At 44.6% G+C, this 22,881-nt stretch overlaps 1 protein-coding gene across 2 annotated transcripts in view; it reads right to left on the reverse strand.

The window, feature by feature from the left end:
- Nucleotides 1–2,569: 2,569 nt before the first annotated feature.
- The window catches only part of LOC141047300 (uncharacterized), a 46,229-nt gene continuing 25,917 nt past the window's right edge, over nt 2,570–22,881 (reverse strand). For both annotated transcript variants that reach the window (XM_073542356.1, XM_073542355.1), the window contains exon 7: nt 2,570–5,720. In XM_073542356.1, the coding sequence (XP_073398457.1) occupies nt 4,363–5,720 (1,358 nt within the window). In that variant the 3' untranslated portion in view covers nt 2,570–4,362. The remainder of the gene's footprint in view (nt 5,721–22,881) is intronic.

A 22,881-nucleotide genomic window follows, 5' to 3' on the forward strand; every position in this document is an offset into this window, starting at 1 on the left:
TGTTGACTCATATTCAGTCTGTGATCTATTAGTATACCCAAGTCTTTTTCACATGTGCTGTCACTTAGCCCTATTCCTCCCATTCTATATATGCTTTTTTCATTTTTATTGCCCAGATGTAGTACTTTGCATTTCTCCCTGTTAAAAACCATTCTGTTAGTTGCTGCCCACTTCTCCAGTTTATTTAAATCTTTTTGAATCCTCTCTCTCTCTTCTCTAGTATTAGCTATCCCTCCTAGCTTTGTGTCATCAGCAAATTTAATCAGTTTACCCTCAATTCCTTCATCTAAATCGTTGATAAAGATGTTGAACAATACAGAGCCCAGGACAGAGCCCTGTGGTACCCCACTTGAGACATTCTTCCAACTGGATGTGCAGCCATTTACGACCACTCTTTGGGTCCGATCACTAAGCCAGTTATGAATCCACCTAACAGTTGCCTTGTCCATTCCATACTTAGTCATTTTTTCAATAAGGATTGTATGAGAGACTTTGTCAAATGCTTTGCTGAAGTCAAGATATACTATATCTACAGCATTTCCTTGATCCACCCAATCAGTAATACCATCATAGAAGGAAATTAAATTAGTCTGACATGACTTATTAGTTACAAACCCATGCTGACTCTGTTTAATCACTTCATTCTTATCCAGGTATTGACATACATGTTGTTTAATAATTTGTTCAAAGATCTTTCCTGGTATAGAAGTCAGACTCACCGGCCTATAGTTGCCTGGGTCCACCTTCTTCCCCTTTTTGAAGATAGGAACAACATTTGCTCTTCTCCAGTCTTCTGGCACTTCTCCTGTTCTCCAAGAATTTTCAAAGATTATGGAGAGGGGTTCAAAAATTTCTTCTGCTATCTCCTTCAGTACTCTGGGGTGTAATTCATCTGGACCTGGAGACTTGAATACATTTAGGTTAGCTAAGTGTTTCCTCACTATCTTTCTGTTTATAGATATCCTGGATTCTTCTATTCCCTTAATAGGACAGTGAATAACAGTTGATGTTACATTTCCTTTCTGAGAGAAAACAGATGCAAAATAGGAATTTAAAAGTTTAGCCTTCTCAACATCCTGTCTTACCATTTCATCATTTTCATCCTGTAAAAATCCTATAGCATCTTTGACTTTTCTTTTACTTTTGACATATCCCCAAAATCCTTTATTATTGCTTTTGACATCTCTTGCAAGCCTCAATTCATTTTCAGCTTTAGATAATCTGATTTGTGCCTTGCAGGTTCTGCAGACAGCATTATATTCTTCTTTAGATATGCCTCCTTCTTTCCATTTTATAAACATTTTTTGCTTCCTTTTTAGCATGTGCTTAAGTTCTGTGTTCATCCATCCTGGTTTCCTTAAATGCTTCCTATTCTTCCCTCTTTTCGGAATTGTTAACAACTGTGCTTTGAGAATTTCATTTTTCAAGATTTCCCATCCTTCCTGGACATTTTTGTCTTTAAGGATATCCAGCCATTGGATCCCTCCAATTCTCTTTCTGAATCCCTTAAAATCTGCCTTTCTGAAATCTAACCTTGACGTCTGAGTCTTCACAGGTCTTCCGCCTCTAGTTATCCAAAATTCTAAAATAGCATGGTCGCTACCTCCTAGGGTCCCAGCCACTTTTACCTCCTCAACCATTTCCTCCCTGTTTATAAGGATTAGATCCAAGGTAGCAGTTCCCCTTGTTTTCTCCTTTACCTTTTGGAAGATAAAGTTGTCAGCAAGAGAGGATAAGAATTTCCTTGACCTGTTAGTTTTGCCTGAGAGAGATTCCCAACAAATGTCTGGATAGTTGAAATCTCCCATGACAACTATGTCATATTTTTTGGAGAACTTGGCCATTTGATGCATAAAGAGTTCATCCATATCTTCAGCTTGCACAGGCGGCCTGTAGTAAATGCCTACAATGGTGTCCTTTCCATTGTTCTGTCCTTGTATTCTTACCCAAACAGTTTCCACAGAACTCCCAGTCTCTGAAGCTTCAATCTCTGTGCAGATATACGCATTTCTAACATACAATGCGACACCCCCTCCTCGTTTATCAAGTCTGTTTCTTGCAAATAAGTTGTATCCTTCTAGTCTTGTATTCCAATCATGTGTATTGTCCCACCAAGTTTCAGTGATTCCAATGACATCATATTTCTTTTCCTGTGTTAGTAGTTCCAATTCTCCTTGTTTGTTGCCCATGCTTTGTGCATTAGTATAGAAACATTTTAGTTTGTGATTGGTTTCTCCTTCTCCAATATTTTTTTTAATTAGATTCTTTCGTCTTTGTTCTTCCTTTCCACTTCTAATAGCAGAGTTCTCAGTAGCATTTGTCAGGTGTATGGCTTTTTCTGGTCTTTTGCTTCCCTTCCCATGTTGTTCTAGTTTAAAGCTCTCCTTACAAGTGTAGCAAGGCGACTTCCAAATACCTGCTTTCCAGTCTTCGTAAGGTGCACCCCATCTCTAGCAAGTAGTCCATCGTATAAGTAGTTCACTCCGTGATCCAGAAATCCAAATCGTTGCTGACGGCACCATCGACGTAGCCAGTTGTTCACCTGCAGAATCTTATTCCACCTCCTTGTTCCATGGCCATCCACTGGGAGGATGGAAGAGAAGACCACCTGCGCTCCCAGTTCTTTCACTTTCTTGCCTAAGTCTTCAAAGTCTCTGCAGATGGTTTCCAGGTCGTTTCTTGCGGTGTCATTTGTCCCCACATGTAGTAGCAGGAATGGGTAGTCATCTGTAGGTCTGAAGAGTCCTGATATCCTGTCAGACACAGGATGCATAAAGCATGTGGGAAAATGATGCGGGGAACCTGGTTATGGTAAAACTTTTGGCTGTGCCACATAGGGATAGATTAGGTTAATGTGTTGAGGCGGTAGGCCAGTCTGAATAAATGAGTTTTCAGGGCACGCTTAAAATTGTAGGGACTGGGGACTAATCGTATTGACCTGGGAAGTGCATTCCCAAGAATTGGTGCAGCACGTGTATAGTCTTGGAGACGGGAGTGGGAGATTCTGATTATTGAGGATGCTAACCTCAGGTCATCAGCAGAACGGAGGGCGCGGTAGGATGGTATACTGAAACAAGGGAGGAGATGTAGGGTGGTGCTGAGCCATGAAGAGCTTTGTGGGTGAGGGTAATAAGTTTGTACTGGATTCTGGAGTGGATGGGTAGCCAGTGTACGCAATATGATATACGAATCAATTATGGCGTTCCACATATCAGAATCCCCTGTGGCTGGCGAAGGGTTAAATTTCCATGTGAATTAATCACTGCTCAGGATATGGGCTTCGGTGAGAGTACAGGGAGATTTGTGGAGCTGTTTTCTTGTAGAAAGAGAGAAGTCAGTGCAGGACCTACAGGCTTGAGCTGTCAGGCATCATGAGGGTCAAGACAGCTTCTTTTTCCAAGCTGAGGCAGCAATGGCGCCAGAGCGGGAAAATGAGCCCTCCGATATGAATTGCTGCATGCCAGACGTGCTGACGTACGTGGAGGGCCTCAGATTAACCACTGATCTCTTTTCTTTATTTCCTGCATCAGACATAATGTTGGAGGCTGTAAATCGCTTTTAACTCCCCCAGGAACACGATCTGCAAAGAGAGTTCTCAATTTGTGCATTCTCTTGGTGCGATCTCTAGGACATGTCCCTCCTATTAATGTTCAAAACATCTGAAGGTGGGGACAGTGAAGGCGGCGTTGATTGGGTGCAGAGCTTGTGTAATGTAACAACCTTACATGAGCCCCGGGAATGCGACTTGCGACACCAATGGAATGCCGCCAGAACGGGAGGTGCGAACGAGTATTTTTATTTTAACAAGGCCAAACATGAAGAATGAGAAGGGATTGTCCTTGTAGAAGATACAATTGTCAACGTGCGCTTGCACACCAGTTTATATCCTCGTTCATACCTTTGAGTTATTTCAGTCAGTTTGCATCATGTGCATATAAAGGTGTGGCCTGGCTTTCCTTGAGCTGGGCATTATGTTGATGAGGTTTCCCAAGGCTGGGTCTCCACTAGTTGGATCCGATCCTTCTCAGCACTTATCCACATGCATGTCACGTGACAAATGGAAAGGTTTTTAATATTAGTGTTAGGACTGTCTCAATTAATCATCATGAAGTGGGGGAATGGCTTTTCAATTTTTTTTTTATCAAAAGACATATTACCTAAGTGCCCTATATTATTTTCATGCACTATTGTCGTTTATGTATTTATTGCAGGGTATTCAATCATTAAGTTTGTCTTTTTTTTTTTAAGATACAATTTTCAATTAAAACATTTCCAAAAATCTGAACATGAAAAAGGTTTCTCTCCTGTGTGACTTCTCTGATGTTTATTAAGAGTTGATTTCCTTGTAAAACATTTCCCAATTTAAGAACATGAAAAAGTCTTCTTGCCTGGGTGACGTCTTTGGTGAGTAAGAAGAGATGATTTCTGCACAAAACATTTTCCACATTCTGAACAGGAAAAAGGCTTCTCCCCTGTGTGCGTTCTCTGGTGCTTAACCAAATCTGATTTCTGGTTAAAACGTTTTCCACATTCTGAACAGGAAAAAGGCCTGACCCCTGTGTGGGTTCTCTGGTGCCTAGCCAAATCTGATTTCTCGTTAAAACATCTCCAACATTCTGAACAGGAAAAAGGTTTCTCCCCTGTGTGGGTTCTCTGGTGCTTAACAAAATCTGATTTCTGGTTAAAACATTTCCCACATTCTGAACAGGAAAAAGGTTTCTCCCCTGTGTGAGTTCTTTTGTGTTTGATGAGATTTGATGTATTTGCAAAACATTTCCCACATTCTGAACATGAAAAAGGCTTCTCCCCTGTGTGGGTTCTTAAGTGTATAACAACATGTGATTTATGGCTAAAACATTTTCCACATTCTGAACAGGAAAAAGGCTTTTCCCCTACATGGGTTCTCTGGTGGTTATCAAGATGACCTTTCTGTTTAAAACATTTACCACATTCTGAACATGAAAAAGGCTTCTCACCTGTGTGAACTCTCTGGTGCATAACAAAACCTGAATTATGATTAAAACATTTCCCACATTCTAAACAGGAAAAAGGCTTCTCCCCAGTGTGAGTTTTCTGGTGCTTAACAAAATCTGATTTCTGATTGAAACATTTCTCACATTCTGAACATGAAAAAGGCTCCTCCCCTGTGTGACTTCTCTGATGTTTGATAAGACCTGATTTCTCTGTAAAACATTTCCCACATTCTGAACAGGAAAAAGGCTTCTCCCCTGTGTGAGTTCTCTGGTGGTTATCAAGATGCGCTTTCCGGATAAAACATTTCCCACATTCTGAACATGAAAATGGCTTATCCCCTTTGTGAGTTCTCTGGTGAGTAACAAAATATGATTTCTGCTTAAAAGATTCCCCGCACTTGGAACAAGAAAATGTATTCTCCGCTATGTGAAGTTTTTGATATTTAAGAAAAGACTTTTCAATCGCAAAACTATTTTTATATTCTGAATGTGACAATGGCTTCTTTGCTTTAGAAGCAATTCTTTTTTTAATGCTTATTTTGTGACTTTGATTTTCCTTAGCAGTCGGTAATGCATCAGAAGACAGGACCTGTTTCACAGGATTAGATGACAGATCTTTGCTGTGAAGGGATGAAGGTATATCTGGAGTTATAGGATTCAGTTCAATTGTATCCTGTGGGGTCTCAAGATCATCTGATTTAAAAATTGAAGATGCCAGCTGTTCCTCTGATCTCCTGGTACAGTCATCTGCCAAGAAAAAAAACAATTATTATTTATGAATAAAATATCCTTAAATTTTAGATTTTTAAACATTTCTACTTAAACGTTTTGTAAAAATGCATGTCTGTAAAAATTTCTTTATTCAACAAGACAATGACAGTTCACAGTCTAATATAAAACCTCATAGGATGAACCAGTAGAGCGTGTTGTTCAAATGTTTATTCATTCTGCATCCCAAATATGGAATAAAGAAAACTCCAAACAATGTTGTGTAGGTGAAAATAACACCAATAAAAGCTACTCATCGCACAAAAACAAACAACCGTGGGCTAGAGTGACTGGAGTGGGAGCGGCGTCCCTCTGCTGGGCTGCTCGGTGCTGTCTCCTCCCTGACCGTGGTGAGTCTCCCTCCAATCTCTCTGGTCGTCGCTCACTCCTTATGACTCTGGCTCTCTGGAGCCACCTAGGCTTCCTGCTCCTCTCCCGCTCTGTCAAGTGCCCCCTGCTGGCGTTCTTAGCTCCTTTTATACCTGCTCCGATCCCACTCCTTCTACAACTGTCTCTGGTCAGTCCTCTAATTATGTCCCCAGGAAAAAGTCTCCGTAGGAACCTTGGTGACAGTCTCCTTTGGCTCCGGCCCGTTTACACAGTGGGGACTCTCCCTCCTACACTCCCCCATCCTGTATGCTTGCCAGTCCTCGAGCGAGGGCTTGGAGGGGTCTGGCCCTGCCTCTTGATGTAAAAGTCTTTTCTGCCACACGAACTGGTCCTGTTCATAGCGTTCGGGGGTTCGACTGTGGTGGAGTCTTCTGGGGTGGTGGAAGATGGTGGATTGACTAGGGTTGTTGGGGTATTGGTTTTTGAAGTGTCCGTTTGTACTGCCGGAAGGTCTTCCTCATTGTCCTCATTCCATACTGCTGGCCGGAGGTTCTGGGGTCTGAGGAGGGGCCTCGGGTCATTCAGGGTCTGTGGAAGTACAGGGTCGCAACATTTTGCGATGTACTGTTCGGGCGGGGTGATCCCCCTCTTTTTCAGGCTGTATTTCGTACACTGGCCCATCTGGGCTTACTCGTCGCAGTACTCGGTAGGGACTTTCTTCTCAGTGGTGTCCCAGTTTGTTTTGGGGGCGCTGATCTCGTACAAGTACACAATCTCCTGCCTGGAATTCGGTGGGTTGGGATGGGGTCTTCCCTGGATGTTCCAGGTCCTGAAGTTTTGTATCGACGATCCGGTGTAAGGTTTGTAGCCTATACCGGTGATTCCGGACCCACGAGGAGACTCCAGTCCATGGTTGTTCTTCCTCCGGATTCAACTCCACCTCGGTGATCCCCTTGCTTCCCAGCCGGTGTACCCGGTTGTTATATACCCAGACCAGTTTGGGGATGTATTCGGGCCAGCGGGCTTTTCGGTCATCCTCCAGAGTACGTAGCATTTGGATTAATGTCCGGTTAAATTGCTTGCTGACCCCATTCCCTTGAGGATGGTATGGTGTGGTTCAGGATTTATCGATACTGTATAAGCGATGTAGTTCTTCCATTACTTTTCCCAGGAAGCACGCACCTTGGTCTGAATGGATCCGCTGGGGGTAGCCGTATACTTGGATAAAGTTCTTACAGATTGTGAAGGCAGCCGATTCCGCCGTTTGATCCCGAGTAGGGGTCACCACGGCGAATTTGGTAAAATGGTCCACTGTGACGAGACAATGTTCGTACCCCTGGTGAGCGGGACCGATGGTTAGTCTATCATCAGGAGTTCGAGGGGTGCCGCTGTCACTATTGTTTGTACGGGAGCCTGTTGTTCAGGTGGTTTAGTTAGCTCACACAGGCGGCATGCACGGAAAACTCCTTCCACTTCGGCTTGTAAAAGGGGATGGTAGGCTATTTGTTGTAACCACTGAAAAGTCTTTTGTGCCCCAAAATGAGCCCCTTTTTCGTGAGCTTTGCGAGCAAGTTCAGTGAGACGGACTCCTGGTATTACCATCTGCCCGGCTGTCGCTGGTGCTGTGCGCAGCACTGCCTTTCGGTACAATAGTCCTCCTTTGATTGCTAATTCTTCGCCAGTGGGAGAAACTAGTAGAGTGTCTCGAGTCAATGTCTTTCTTTGGGTGTCATTTGGTAGCTGTCTCGTGGCCACCCATTGATGCAGGGGGCCAATCTCTCCATCTTCTTTTTGTTGTCGGATCCATTCATCCTGGGATTGTTCTAATATGCCCCTAGCGGGTTCTGTATGGGATTGCTCTCGGGTTACAGCTGCGATTCTGGCGGGGGCCAGAGAGAACGGCGTCTCTTCTCCTTCCAGCTCTTCGCCCCGGTTTTTCCCAGGGCCGTACGTCAAATTCCAGAGAGGGCATCGGCATGCACGTTCTCCGCTCCCCGTTTGTAAATGATTTTATATTTGAATTTGGCCATCCGGGCCACCCATTGTTGTTCCAGGGCCCCCAATTTTGCATTGTCAAGGTGGGCCAGTGGGTTGTTGTCAGTCTGTACCACTACCTCAGAGCCTGCCAGGTACTCCATGAACCACTCCGTCACAGCCCACACTACCGCAAGAAGCTCGAGCTTAAAGGAGTTGTAATTGTCGGGATTGTGTTCGGAATCGTGGAGCGATCGGCTACCGTAAGCGATCACTCTTTCCCGGCCGTCTTGGACTTGGGACAATACAGCTCCCAGCCTGTGCAAGCTTCCGTCGGTGTGCAGTATGAACGGCTGCGAGAAATCCGCGTAAGCCAACACTGGGGCTTCCGAGAGTGCGGTTTTGAGTTCTTGGAAGGCCTCTTCCTGTGGATCCCACCACTGGATCTTCCAACTATTGGCCCCAGCAGGGGCCCCCTTCAGCAGGTCCCGCAGAGCTCGGGCCCAGCGGGCGAAGTTTTTTACGAAGTGATGGTAATATCCGGCCAACCCCAGAAAGGCTTGTACATTTTTTACCGTCTCGGGAGTAGGCCGCCCCTGTATTGCAGCGACTTTCTCCATGGACGGTCTAACACCCTCGGCGGAGACGGTATGCCCTAGGTATTCGATCTGCATACGGAACAGGTGGCATTTCTGGGGTTTTACCTTCAACCCGTACTTTTGCAGCCGACCGAGCACCTGCCCCAACTGCTTAGATGATGGCAGCTTAGATGATGATGTTGTCCAGGTATATCAAAGTGGCCTCAAAGTTGAGATCTCCCAGACATCACTCCATTAGCCGTTGGAAGGTCCCGGGGGCGTTGGCTAGCCCGAACAGCATGCGGTTAAATTCGAACAGTCCCATGGGCAAGATGAACGCGGTCTTGGCGCGGTCTTCCTCCAACATTGGCACCTGCCTTCCCCAGGTCTGATAAGGACTTTTCTATGCGGGGCAGCGGGTATGAATCTTTGATGGTACAGGCGTTCAACTTTCGGTAATCTATGCAGAACTGCAAGGTGCCGTCTTTCTTTCGGACTAACACAATGGGGGCTGCCCAAGGACTCTGGCTTTCCCGGATAACCCCTTTCTGCAGCAATTGGCCCAGTAGTGTTTTTACCTCTTGGTATAGCTGAGGAGGAATCTGTTGGTATCGCTCCCTGATAGGGGCCGTTCCTTCGGTGGGAATGCCATGTGTGATGGCTGTGGTGCACCCAAAGTTGTCTTCATGATTGGCCCAGGAGTGCTTCTACTTTATGTATTTGGGTCGGGGTTAGGCCAGAGAGCTCTGCTTGCATTTCTCTAGGATGGCTGGGCCCTTCTCTTTGGGCGAGGACCCGGCGGTATGGATGGAACGAATAGTCACCGCCCATGGGTCCCCCGCCTTCACTTTTAGCTGTAATGCCGTGGTCGGAAGCACTTCCAGAGGTTTCACCATTTCGGCATGTGGTTTTTGGATGACGTCTTGATCTTCTAGGTTAACACAGTGCACGAAAACGGTCCCCTTCCTCACGGTGGCCAAGGCGTGGGCCACTAGCACTCCAGGGAGTAGATGCTATGAGAAGCACGGCTCCACCTGCACCTCTACTCCCTCCAGAGGTACGTGGGCCCGGACGGGCAAGGCTACCACCGTCTGCCCTGGCGGCAGCACGAGCTGAGGGGCCACCGGTGTGGTCACTCTTCCCAGCACCTCTCCCTCCTCGCAGTCCTGTAGGACCCGCGCCCCCTGCACCAGCAGTTGGAAGACCTGCCCTTGGGGAGTGCGTGAGCTCCATTGTTTCAGGGTCTCTTGTGTAGGCTCGCTAAGGAGTAAGCTGCCAAACTCCCTCAATATGTTCATACCCAGGGTGACAGGGAGCTTTTTGCTTGCATCTCCCTGGGTCAGAATCACACCTCGGCGGCCGAGTTGTTTGACGCACAATGACATTTGCATCCAGGCTACTCCGACGACAGGGAATGGTAGCTGGTTAGCGGCTAGCAGCTTTATCACTGACTCCCACTGGGGCCTCACAGCCTCGGGAAAGTGCAGCCGGAAATAGGTCTCTGGCATGGCCGTAACTTGCGACCCCGTATCATTAACAACGCCTCAATTAGCTTTGCCCATCCAATCGTTTTTTGTTTTTTTTTTACACCCGGGCAGTTCAATATTAATATAATGCTCCTTTCCGTAAATCATACGTATATGTCCTTACCCATTCCAGTGTGCATTTCACTGGCAAAGGAAACCCCGGAAGTCTAGTTAATGCAACTTCCAAGACACTGACATAGTGTGCGTTCAGCCATGGAGAGCATACTGTTATGAATAGGTCACCAAGGAGGATGGCAGGAATAGGCTAGGCCACCAGGAAACCAGAAAAGTTGGTAACTAGCGGATTGCAGACCCCTAATCCTAACAACACAACTAGCAGTAGCCGTGGGGCATACCTACGATGCCCTAGATGCCTCAGCACCGCCGGAGAACTAACTAAGCTTAAAGCAAGAAAGGTGAAATCTAAACTGCACCGGAGTAGAACCCCAAAGAAATAGATAGCCCCCAAACATATATTGTCAGTGAGACAAGATGAGGCACAAACACAGGCAGAAAATAGACTGAGCAAATGATGGTGCCCAAACTGTCTAGATAGGAAAGGAAAGACACTGTCTGCAATCACACAAAACCCCTAAAAAATCCAACACGTCTGATGTACAAAAAACACTGAGGTCTTACGACCTCTCCCCCACTATATCAGCATTCTGGTGTGAACTGGCAGCAAAGCAAAAGAGACTAATATAACAGGGGACTGAACAAACTGATACAAGCTGTAACGTATGGAGCGGGGTCCAGCACAGCCCCAGCAGGAAGCACGCTGAACCCTCACAGTAAAGCAGAAAGAGGCAAAACCAGATCAGATGCAAAGGATTAGCAAATGAACAACTTAACTGAAAAATGCAGTATCAGGCAGGAGACAGCAGACCTCAAAATGCACAGGAAGAAACCAATCACCAGCAACAACTGAGGGAAGCCTGCTCACTTATATCCTCCCAGTCAGTAACCTCTGATTTCCAATCATAGTCGTCAGGTGGCAGACTTCTGTCAACCCGGCAAGCTCCACTACCCTCAGTAACCACCAGAGGGAGCCCCGACTCAGATGTCAGATCAAGAGAATTCACAACAGCATACGATAGTACCCACGTCACTTCAGCATCTTGCACTCCACTATGTGGAACGCATCCATTCATACCCGCGTCACTTTCGGTATCATCCAAAGAGAAATATATTGCGCTCAAAATTATGGAACACATGAATTGTAACGTCATCTCCAGTAATATCCCAAATCATTAACATGCATTCTAATATATATTTACGAACGAAAAGAGAAACTTATTGAATTTTACCCAATAACTATAAATGATCTATACAAGTACTAGATAGCCATGAATAAGAGGGATGACAGTTAACCCAAGAAATTTAAGGACCTTAACCCCTTCATGACCCAGCCTATTTTGACCTTAACGACCTGGCCATTTTTTGCAATTCTGACCAATGTCCCTTTATGAGGTAATAACTCAGGAACGCTTCAACGCATCCTAGCGATTCCGAGATTGTTTTTTCGTGACATATTGGGCTTCATGTTAGTGGTAAATTTAGGTCGATAATTTTTGCGTTTATTTGTGAAAAAAATGGAAATTTGGTGAAAATTTTGAAAATTTTGCAATTTTCAAATTTTGAATTTTTATTCTGTTAAACCAGAGAGTTATGTGACACAAAATAGTTAATAAATAACATTTCCCACATGTTTACTTTACATCAGCACAATTTTGGAAACAACATTTTTTTTCGTTAGGAAGTTATAAGGGTTAAAAGTTGACCAGCAATTTCTCATTTTTACAACAAAATTTACAAAACCATTTTTTTTAGGGACCACCTCACATTTGAAGTCACTTTGAGGGGTCTATATAGCAGAAAATACCCAAAAGTGACACCATTCTAAAAACTGCACCCCTCAAGCTACTCAAAACTACATTCAAGAAGATTATTAACCCTTCAGGTGCTTCACAGGATCTAAAGCAACATGGAATGAAAAAATGGACATTTTAATTTTTCCAACCAAAATTTTCTTTTAGCATCAGTTTTTTCATTTTCACATGGGTAACAGGATAAAATGTATCATAAAATTTGATGGGCAATTTCTTCTGAGTACACCGATACCTCATATGTGGTCATAAACCACTGTTTGGGCGCACGGCAGAGCTCAGAAGGCAAGGAGCGCCATTTTACTTTTTGAATGGAAAATATGCTTGAATATTTAGCGGTTGCCATGTCGCGTTTGGAGAGCCCCTGTGTGTCTAAACATTGGAGCTCCCCCACAAGTGACCCCATTTTGGAAACTAGACCCTCGAAGGAACTTATCTAGATGTGTGGTGAGCACTTTGAACCCCCAAGTGCTTCACAGAAGTTTATAACGCAGAGCAGTGAAAATTAAAAATCATTTTTTTTTGCTCAAAAATGATTTTTTAGCCCGCTATTTTTTATTTTCACAAGGCTAACAGGAGAAATTGAACCACAAAAGTTGTTGTGCAATTTGTCCTGAGTACACCGATACCCCATATGTGGGGGGGAAACCACTGTTTGGGAGCACGGGAGAGCTCAGAAGGGAAGGAGCGCCATTTTGGAATGCAGACTTTGATGGAATGTTCTGCGGGCGTCATGTTGCTTTTGCAGAGCCCCTGTGTGCCTAAACAGTAGAAACCCACACAAGTGACCCCATTTTGGAAACTAGAACCCCCAAGGAGCTTATCTAGATGTGTAGTGAGCACTCTGAATCCCCAAGTGCTTCTCAGAAGTTTATAAATGCAGAGCCATGAAAATAAAAAAAATTTTTTTTTTCCTCAAAAATGATTTTTTAGCCCGCAATTTTTTATTTTCCCAATGGTAACAGGATAAATTGGACCCCAAAAGTTGTTGTCCAGTTTGTCCTGAGTACACTGGTACCCCATATGTGGGGAGAAACCACTGTTTCAGCGCACAGCCTGGCTCAGAAGGGAAGGAGCGTCATTTGACTTTTTGAATGGAAAATTAGCTCCAATCGTTAGCGGACACCATGTCGTGTTTGCAGAGCCCCTGTGTGCGTAAACTTTGGATCTCCCCCACAAATGACCCCATTTTGGAAACTAGACCCCCTAAGGAACTTATCTAGATGCATAGTGAGCATTTTTAACCCCCAGGTGCTACACAGAAGTTAATAACGCAGAGCCGTTAAAATAAAAATATTTTTTTTTCCTCAAAAAATAAATTTTTAGCCTGCTATTTTTTATTTTCACAAGGGTAACAGGATAAATTGGACCCCAAAAGTTGTTGTCCAGCTTGTCCTGAGTACGCTGGTACCCCATATGTTGGGGGGACCACTGTTTGGGCACACTTTGGAGCTCGGAAGGGAAGTAGTGACGCTTTGAAATGAAGACTTGATGGAATGGTCTGTGGGCGTCATGTTACGTTTGCAGAGCCCCTGATGTACCTAAACAGTGGAAACCCCCCACAAATGACCCCATTTTGGAAACTAGATCACCCAAGGAACTAATCTAGATGTGAGGTGAGCACTTTGAACCCCCAAGTGCTTCACAGAAGTTTATAACGCAGAGCCTTGAAAATAAAAAATATTTTTTCCTCAAAAAATGATTTTTAGTCCACTATTTTTTTATTTTCACAAGGGTAACAGGATATTTTGGACCCCAGAGGTTGTTGTCCAGTGTGTCCTGAGTACGCTGGTACCCCATAACTGGGGGGGGACCACTGTTTGGGCACACGTTGGGGCTCGGAAGGGAAGTAGTGATGCTTTGAAATGAAGACTTGATGGAATGGTCTGTGGGCGTCATGTTACGTTTGCAGAGCCCCTGATGTACATAAACAGTGCAAACCCCCCACAAATGTCCCCATTTTGGAAACTAGATCACCCAAGGAACTAATCTAGATGTGAGGTGTGCACTTTGAACCCCCAAGTGCTTCACAGAAGTTTATAACGCAGAGCCTTGAAAATAAAAAATATTTTTTCCTCAAAAAATTATTTTTAGCCCACTATTTTTTATTTTCACAAGGGTAACAGGATAAATTGGACCCCAAAAGTTGTTGTCCAGTTTGTCCTGAGTACACTGGTACCCCATATGTGGGGGGGCACAGTTCAGGGACACGTTGGGGCTCGGAATGGAAGTAGTGATGTTTTGAAATGCTGACTTGATGGAATGGTCTGTGGGCGTCATGTTACATTTGCAGAGCCCCTGATGTACCTAAACAGTGGAAACCCCCCACAAGTGACCCCATTTTGAAAACTAGACCCCCAAGGAACTTATCTAGATGTGTGGTGAGCACGTTGAACCCCCAAGTGCTTCACAGAAGTTTATAGCGCAGAACCGTGAAAATAAAAAATCATTTTTTTTCCACAAAAATAATTATTTTAGCCCCCATGTTTTTATTTTCCCAAGGGTAACAGGAGAAATTAGACCCCCAAAGTTGTTGTGCAATTTTTCCTGAGTACCCTGATACCCCATAAGTGGGGGTACACCACTGTTTGGGCACATGTTGGGGCTCGAAATGGAGGGAGCACCGTTTGACTTTTTGAACGCAAAATTGGCTGGAATAAATGGTGGCTCCATGTCGCATTTGGAGACCCCGTGATGTGCCTAAACAGTGGAAACCCCTCAATTCTATCTCCAACCCTAACCCCAACACACCCCTAACCCTAATCCCAACCCTAATCATAACCCTAACCACAACACTAATCCCAACACACCCCTAACGAAATCCCAACTCTAACCCTAACCACAAGCCTAACCGTAATCCCAACCCCAACCCAACCCTAATCCCAATTACAACCCTAACCCTAATTCCAACCCTTAGTCCAACCCTAACCCTTAGTCCAACCCTAACCCTATATTTCTAACCCTAACCCTAGCCCTAGCGCTAACCCTAACCCTAGCCCTAACCCTAGCCCTAACCGAAAAATAAAAAAAAAATATTTTGTTTTTTTTATTATTTGTCCCTACCTATGGGGGTGATAAGGGGGGCGGTGATTTACTTTTTTTTTATTTTGATCACTATGAAAGTTTATTATAGTGATCAAAATAAATGAATGAATCTGCAGCATTGCAGATTCGATTCGGCGCACTGCGCATGCGCCCGCCATCTTCAAAGATGGCGGCGCCCATGACGCTGGACGGCGGGACAGCGGGACGGATAGCGGGAGATCGGAGGCACAAAGGAGGGTGAGAGGGGATGATCGGAGGGCTGGGGGGGAGGAGGGAAGGCGGGGGGGCAGATTATGACGGCGGCTGCCGATCGGTGCCGTCAGACGGTGGCGGCAGCCGATCGGTGCCGTCAGTCGGTGTGGGGGGGGTCGGGTCTCGGTGTCCAGCCATGTCCGATGCTATTTCAGCATCGGCCATGGCTGGATTGTAATATTTCACCAATTTTCATTGGTGAAATATTACAATCGCTCTGATTGGCTGTTAAAAGTGAAACTGCCAATCAGAGCGATCGTAGGCACGTGGGGGCTAAGCCACACCCCCAGGTGTTAACTCTGAAGGGTCCTTTGTGTGCGGGTCGGGTGACCTTTCAGTGACCCCGGTCACCCGACCCGCAGGGGGGCAATCAATTCATGACCGCCACATAGGCGTCATGGGTCGTATTGTCACGACTTTTCATGACGCCTACGTGGCGTCAAAGGTCGTGAAGGGGTTAATCAATTAATGGAGCATATTCTGATATAGTAAGAATACAAATAAATATTTTAAGAACAAACAGATAGCCTGAGGGTTGTTATGTGCCCACGTAGCGTTTTAAAACGCTCACTAAAGACCGGACTCCTTCTCAGAAATCGCGCAGTTTTTTCCGCGCGATTTCACCGCGATTTTACTGCGATTATGATTGCGATTTTGCCGCGATTTTCGCGTGCGATATTCAAACACTTTCCAAGCGATTTGAAGCATCGCTTGGAAAGTGATTGACAGGTTGGTCACACTCGTCAAACATAGTGTTTGACAAGTGTGACCAGGTTTTTAATATTGAGGCCGCCTATGCGGCATCAATAGTAAAAGATAGAATGTTAAAATGCTAAAAAAAAATAAAAAAATCGGGGTATATTTACCTTCCGGCGTCCCGCGCTGCATTCCCGGGCCTCAGCGTTCCCAGTAATGCCTTGCGAGACCTGTGATGACGTAGACTTGCGTTGCTATAGCGATCTCGTGAGACCGCTAGAGTCACGTGAGACTACGTCATTACAGGGCCTTGCCGCAAGGCATTACTGGGAACGCTAGGCCGGGAATGCAGCGCGGGACATCGGAAGGTAAATATACCCCGATTTTTTATTCTTTTTTTTACAGGGGTATGGTGCCCAGGGCCTGGAGGACAGTCTCCTCTCCTCCACACCGTGGGTACCAACCGCACATGAGACGCTTAACTTCCCGCATGGTGGGCATAGCCACATGCGGGAAGTAAGCGATTCTCATGCATTCCTATGGGTGCGGAATCGCGGCAATTCTTTGCGATTCCACACAAAAGAATGAGCATGCTGCGATTTTTTCCGCGATGCGATTCCGCCGCGGAAAAAAGCGCAGCATTAGCACAGCATGTGCGGAATGCCATAGGAATGCATGGGGGGCGTTCTGTACACGATTTTTAAACGTTTTCGCAGCGTTTTCGCGCCGAAAATCGTGGCAAAAACGCTTAAAAATCGCTACGTGGGCACACAGCCTCAATGTGGCTCATGTAATAAAACATGTGATATGCAGTCATGATAGAATCACCCACACAACTTATTGAAGACACGGATAGCTATCAGGTTAAACATCACAAAGGGTATATAAATATTTTCAAAAAAACATGTTCAAAAGAACAAAAGATTATGATCAGAGCAATTAAATAGAGCAACTATATTAAAGATGCTCATTTATCCCATTAAGGGAGAGAGACTGTAACCTAAAGATCCACTCAAATTCCCGTCTCCGTGATTTTATCAATATTTCCCCGCCTAAGTCTTGGTTTAACTAGTTCAATCATGTTGAAGGTAATATCACTCAGACGTCCATTATGCACATTATTCATGTGTCGGGCAACTGGTGTATCACGTTTATTTCTTATGTCCCCCAAATGTTTGCCTACCCTCACCCTCAACTCTCTAATAGTTTTACCAACATAGTCGATGGGACAAGTGCAAGTTGCCTTATATACCAGACCCATTGAGCTACAATTTCCAAAGTCCCTAATACAGACAGTCCTACCATTGGTCGAGCTAACAAACGTTTTACACTGAGACATCATCGTACATCTGTAACAATTTCCACATTTAAAGAAACCCAAGGGTTTTCTATCCAACCAAGTACCTGCCCAGACTGGTCTCTGATAGAGGCTGTGTACAAGGCGATCTATAGACCTGCCCTTTCTGTAGGTGATACTCTGTTTAAATGAAACAAAATTTTTCAGATTAGGGTCTGACATCAGGATACCCCAGTGCTTTTTGAAAACCTGGTAGACCCTCTCAGCCTGTCCATCATAGGTACCGATGAGTCGCACCAGGTTACCCCTAGCATGATTCTGGGTCTCCCTTGGTACAAAAAGAGATTGTCAACAGATAAAGCCTCATTAAAAAGGTCCTTTCAGTACATTAGAGGGATAACCCCTCATCCTGAATCTCTCATAAAGATAACCAGCCTGTATTTTAAAGGTTCCCATATCAGAGCAGTTCCTCCTAATTCTGAGAAACTACCCCTTAGGTATTCCTTTCTTAAAAGGGACACGTTAATGACTTGTCCACCTCAGTAGATTATTTGTAGCTGTGTGCTTCCTATAGGTACATGTGCTGATACAGCCATTGGGTTTTTTCATAATCGTCAAGTCAAGAAAATTAATACTTCTATATTGATGTTCAGATGTAAATCTAAGACCAATGGAGTTCTTATTAATAGTCTCAACAAAGATGAAAATCAGCCTCTGGGCCAGACCAAAATATTGTCTATCTGGCCCAGAGGCTAATAAATGGGCTCCACACCCCTCCTCCCCAAAGATATGGGTTTCCTCCCACCAGCCCAGGAAGATATTAGTGTACACGGGGGCACAAGTGCTCCCCATCACAGTACCCCTGAGCTGGTGGAAGTACTTACAATCAAAGAGGAAGTAGTTATGGGTGAGAGTGAAAGTCAAAAGTTTTTCAACAAAATCATTATGTGCCTGATACTCAACTGCTCTGGTTCATAGAAAAAGGGTAATTGCCTTCAACCCGCAATCATACAGGATACTGCTGTAGAGCACCTCAACGTGGATTGACACTACCAATGTGTCGGCCTCTACAGTAACTCCCTCCAACAAACTCAGAAGATGAGATTTGTCCCATACATATGATGGAAGCGATGTCACAAAAAGTCTAAAGTATTTTATCCAAATAAATTCCACTGTTTTATGTCAAAGAATCAATTCCCGCAACAATGAGACGACCTTTTAATGGTTCCAAACCTTTATGAACCTTTGGCAAGGCATAAGAAGTAGGTATCACAGGATCACATGGCATTAGAAAATTAAATTAATTGTCAGAGATCAATTCCCTCTCCGCTGCCTGGTTCAAAATAATCGTTAATTCATTTTTATATTCTAAGGTTGGATCTGTTACGGGCTGGCGGAACGCACCAAGTAATATAATGATAGTAGGTGCGTTCGCAGCCCGGGGTCCACCGTGCAGAGGTGGTAAACTGCTGCTTAGTAATGGCGGATGTATTTAACGGTATACAAAGGTCATACGTGGGTTAACGTCACCCGGTTTGAACAGGAGCGGTCTCTGTTACGTCACAGAGCCGCAGTACCGCGAAACTTAAATGCCGGAGTCTGTTAACACTCACAGAACTCGGCAAGGGGGCGCTCAGAATGTGGTCACAGAACTCAGGACATGGGGTCAGAGTCCCTCTAGACCTTCTGAGCACGTGGCGTCGCACCTGCGGACACCACTATAGACGCTGCCCTTGGAGAAGTGTCGAGCACGTGCACCGTGGCGTGTAGAGCCAGCGGTGGACACTGATTCTAGCCTCTACCTACACCTAGACCTGGGTGCTTGACAGGCTAGGCTGCACAACACATGCGTACCAAGGGTAAGAGTTTCCAATGAGTCATTCAGCAGACACATTCATACATGCATACAACACTCACTCCACACGGTCTAATCTTTGTCTATACTATCGCATGGCCGTGCGGCCATGCAACTCTTTTATAGCAATGTCCTTCTGGGACCTTCCTGATGGTCCAATCCGAGCTGGAGAAGGACCTGAGCATGTGACCTCAGATCTCCAATGAGAGATCGTCCCATGGGCATGCTCAGTGGACCGAAAGGAGGACTTAGTCCCTGGAGTAGCTGCGTTGCTATAGCTGGACCAGAGGTGGCAGCAGCAACTAAACCTACAGAGCTGGTCTGAGCAGAGCGCCTGGATCGACGAGTCTGCTGAGCAGCCTCCTGTGCGACCGGAGAGGAATGGGAGACTGCCGAATGCAAGGCTCGGCATTCCTGTTGTACAGTGACCGGAACCCGATGTCTAACAGGATCTCCCCGTAATATTTCATAAGTATCCACCTGATTGATTTAATAGCGAATAACACATCCCACAATATCTTTCATGATCCATGAGTACTAGATTCCCACCTTTGTCTTAGGCCTTGATGATAATTTCAGTGTTCTTTTCTAATTTTTCAAGGACCATTTTCTCACCAGATGTAAGGCTAGTTTCACATTTGCGTTTGGAGGCGCAGCGGATGCTCGCCGTGGAGCTCCGCACCCTGCCACGCCTCCTCCGGTCAGCTCCGCCTATGGGCGCATGCCGCTGCATGTGGCCTGCGTACCCTATCTTTAGCATTGGGTATGCAGGCTGTGCGCAGGTATGCTTTTGCCGCCGCATGCGTACTTTTGACGGTGCGGCGATCACACCAAAATGCAACAAGTTGCGTTTGGCGCAGGTCGCTGCACCGTCAAAAGGACACATGCGGCGGCAAAAGCTTAACTGCGCACGGCCTGCGTACCCAATGCTTAAGATAGGGTACGCAGGATGCATGCGCCCATAGGCGGAGCTGACCGGAGGAGGCGCTGCAGGGGCGGAGTTTCACTTGCGAGCGTCCGCTGCACCTCCAAACGCAAATGTGAAACCAGATTGGAGACACTATGATCACAGCTGGGGATTTTACGAGGGTCCTCCTCCAACATCTTAATAAAAATATCAATGCTAGTCAAGGTTAGATTTCAGAAAGGCAGATTTTAAGGGATTCAGAAAGATAATTGGAGGGATCCAATGGCTGGATATCCTTAAAGACAAAAATGTCCAGGAAGGATGGGAAATCTTGAAAAATGAAATTCTCAAAGCACAGTTGTTAACAATTCCGAAAAGAGGGAAGAATAGGAAGCATTTAAGGAAACCAGGATGGGTGAACACAGAACTTAAGCACATGCTAAAAAGGAAGAAAAAATGTTTATAAAATGGAAAGAGGGAGGCATATCTAAAGAAGAATATAATGCTGTCTGCAGAACCTGCAGGGCACAAATCAGATTATCTAAAGCTGAAAATGAATTGAGGCTTGCAAGAGATGTCAAAAGCAATAATAAAGGATTTTGGGGATATGTCAAAAGTAAAAGAAAAATCAAAGATGCTATAGGATTTTTACAGGATGAAAATGATGAAATGGTAAGACAGGATGTTGAGAAGGCTGAACTTTTAAATTCCTATTTTGCATCTGTTTTCTCTCAGAAAGGAAATGTAACATCAACTGTTCTTCACTGTCCTTTTAAGGGAATAGAAGAATCCAGGATATCTATAAACAGAAAGATAGTGAGGAAACACTTAGCTAACCTAAATGAATTCAAGTCTCCAGGTCCAGATGAATTACACCCCAGAGTACTGAAGGAGATAGCAGAAGAAATTTTTGAACCCCTCTCCATAATCTTTGAAAATTCTTGGAGAACAGGAGAAGTGCCCGAAGACTGGAGAAAAGCAAATGTTGTTCCTATCTTCAAAAAGGGGAAGAAGGTGGACCCAGGCAACTATAGGCCGGTGAGTCTGACTTCTATACCAGGAAAGATCTTTGAACAAATTATTAAACATGTATGTCAATACCTGGATAAGAATGAAGTGATTAAACACAGTCAGCATGGGTTTGTAACTAATAAGTCATGTCAGACTAACTTAATTTCCTTCTATGACGGTATCACTGATTGGGTGGATCAAGGAAATGCTGTAGATATAGTATATCTTGACTTCAGCAAAGCATTTGACAAAGTCTCTCATACAATCCTTATTGAAAAAATGACTAAGTATGGAATGGACAAGGCAACTGTTAGGTGGATTCATAACTGGCTTAGTGATCGGACCCAAAGAGTGGTCGTAAATGGCTGCACATCCAGTTGGAAGAATGTCTCAAGTGGGGTACCACAGGGCTCTGTCCTGGGCCCTGTATTGTTCAACATCTTTATCAACGATTTAGATGAAGGAATTGAGGGTAAACTGATTAAATTTGCTGATGACACAAAGCTAGGAGGGATAGCTAATACTAGAGAAGAGAGAGAGAGGATTCAAAAAGATTTAAATAAACTGGAGAAGTGGGCAGCAACTAACAGAATGGTTTTTAACAGGGAGAAATGCAAAGTACTACATCTGGGCAATAAAAATGAAAAAAGCATATATAGAATGGGAGGAATAGGGCTAAGTGACAGCACATGTGAAAAAGACTTGGGTATACTAATAGATCACAGACTGAATATGAGTCAACAGTGTGATGCAGCAGCAAAAAAGGCAAATGCAATTCTAGGATGTATTAACAGAAGCATACAGTCTAGATCACGTGAAGTCATTATTTCCCTCTACTCCTCTTTGGTCAGACCTCATCTGGAATATTGTGTCCAGTTTTGGGCACCACATTTTAAAAAAGACATCAACAAACTGGAGCAAGTTCAGAAAAGAGCGACCAGAATGGTGACCGGTCTGCAAACCCTGTCTTATGAGGAAAGGTTGCAGGATTTGGGAATGTTTAGTTTGCAAAAGAGAAGACTGAGAGGAGACTTAATAGCTGTCTACAAATATCTAAAGGGCTGTCACATTGTAGAAGGATCAACTTTATTCTCATTTGCACAAGGAAAGACTAGAAGCAATGGGATGAAACTGAATGGGAGGAGACACAGATTAGATATTAGAAAAAACTTTTTGACAGTTAGAGTGATCAATGAGTGGAACAGGCTGCCACGAGAAGTGGTGAGTTCTCCTTCAATGGAAGTCTTCAAACAGAGGCTGGACAGACATCTGACTGGGATGATTTAGCGAATCCTGCTTTGAGCAGGGGGTTGGACCAGATGGCCCAGGAGGTCCCTTCCAACTCTACGATTCTATGATTCTATGATTCTAGTAACCTCACTGTTAGGTGGCATTCTAGTACTCTTGTTTTTCAAAGTAGTAAATGGGCCTATACCCCACTGTTGTTCATTCTCTCTCAAGGGACCAGTAAGAGCTTCAAAGCCCTCCATAACCTCCTCCGATAGTCCCAATCTTTGACATTGTTCAAGATCTTGCTGCTGGGAAAAAAAGCTTCCACTTAAGATTGCGTCCAAATACATTCAAATCCTTCACCCAAATGAAACAGTTGTAAGAATTCGTTGGCACATTATTAAGACCCTTCTGTAGAACAAGACATTCATTCACACATAATGTGTATGATGATAAATTAATAATTTGACTTTGATTTAATGCAGCCTTTTCATTAAATCGTATCCCAGTGTTGGACCCCTGTCCAAAAAAGATTGTGATGATGAGGATGAGG

This window comes from Dendrobates tinctorius, unplaced genomic scaffold, assembly GCF_039654945.1.
Source record: "Dendrobates tinctorius isolate UK_male_01 unplaced genomic scaffold, ASM3965494v1 ptg000126l, whole genome shotgun sequence".
NCBI classification, from domain to species: Eukaryota; Metazoa; Chordata; class Amphibia; order Anura; family Dendrobatidae; genus Dendrobates; species Dendrobates tinctorius.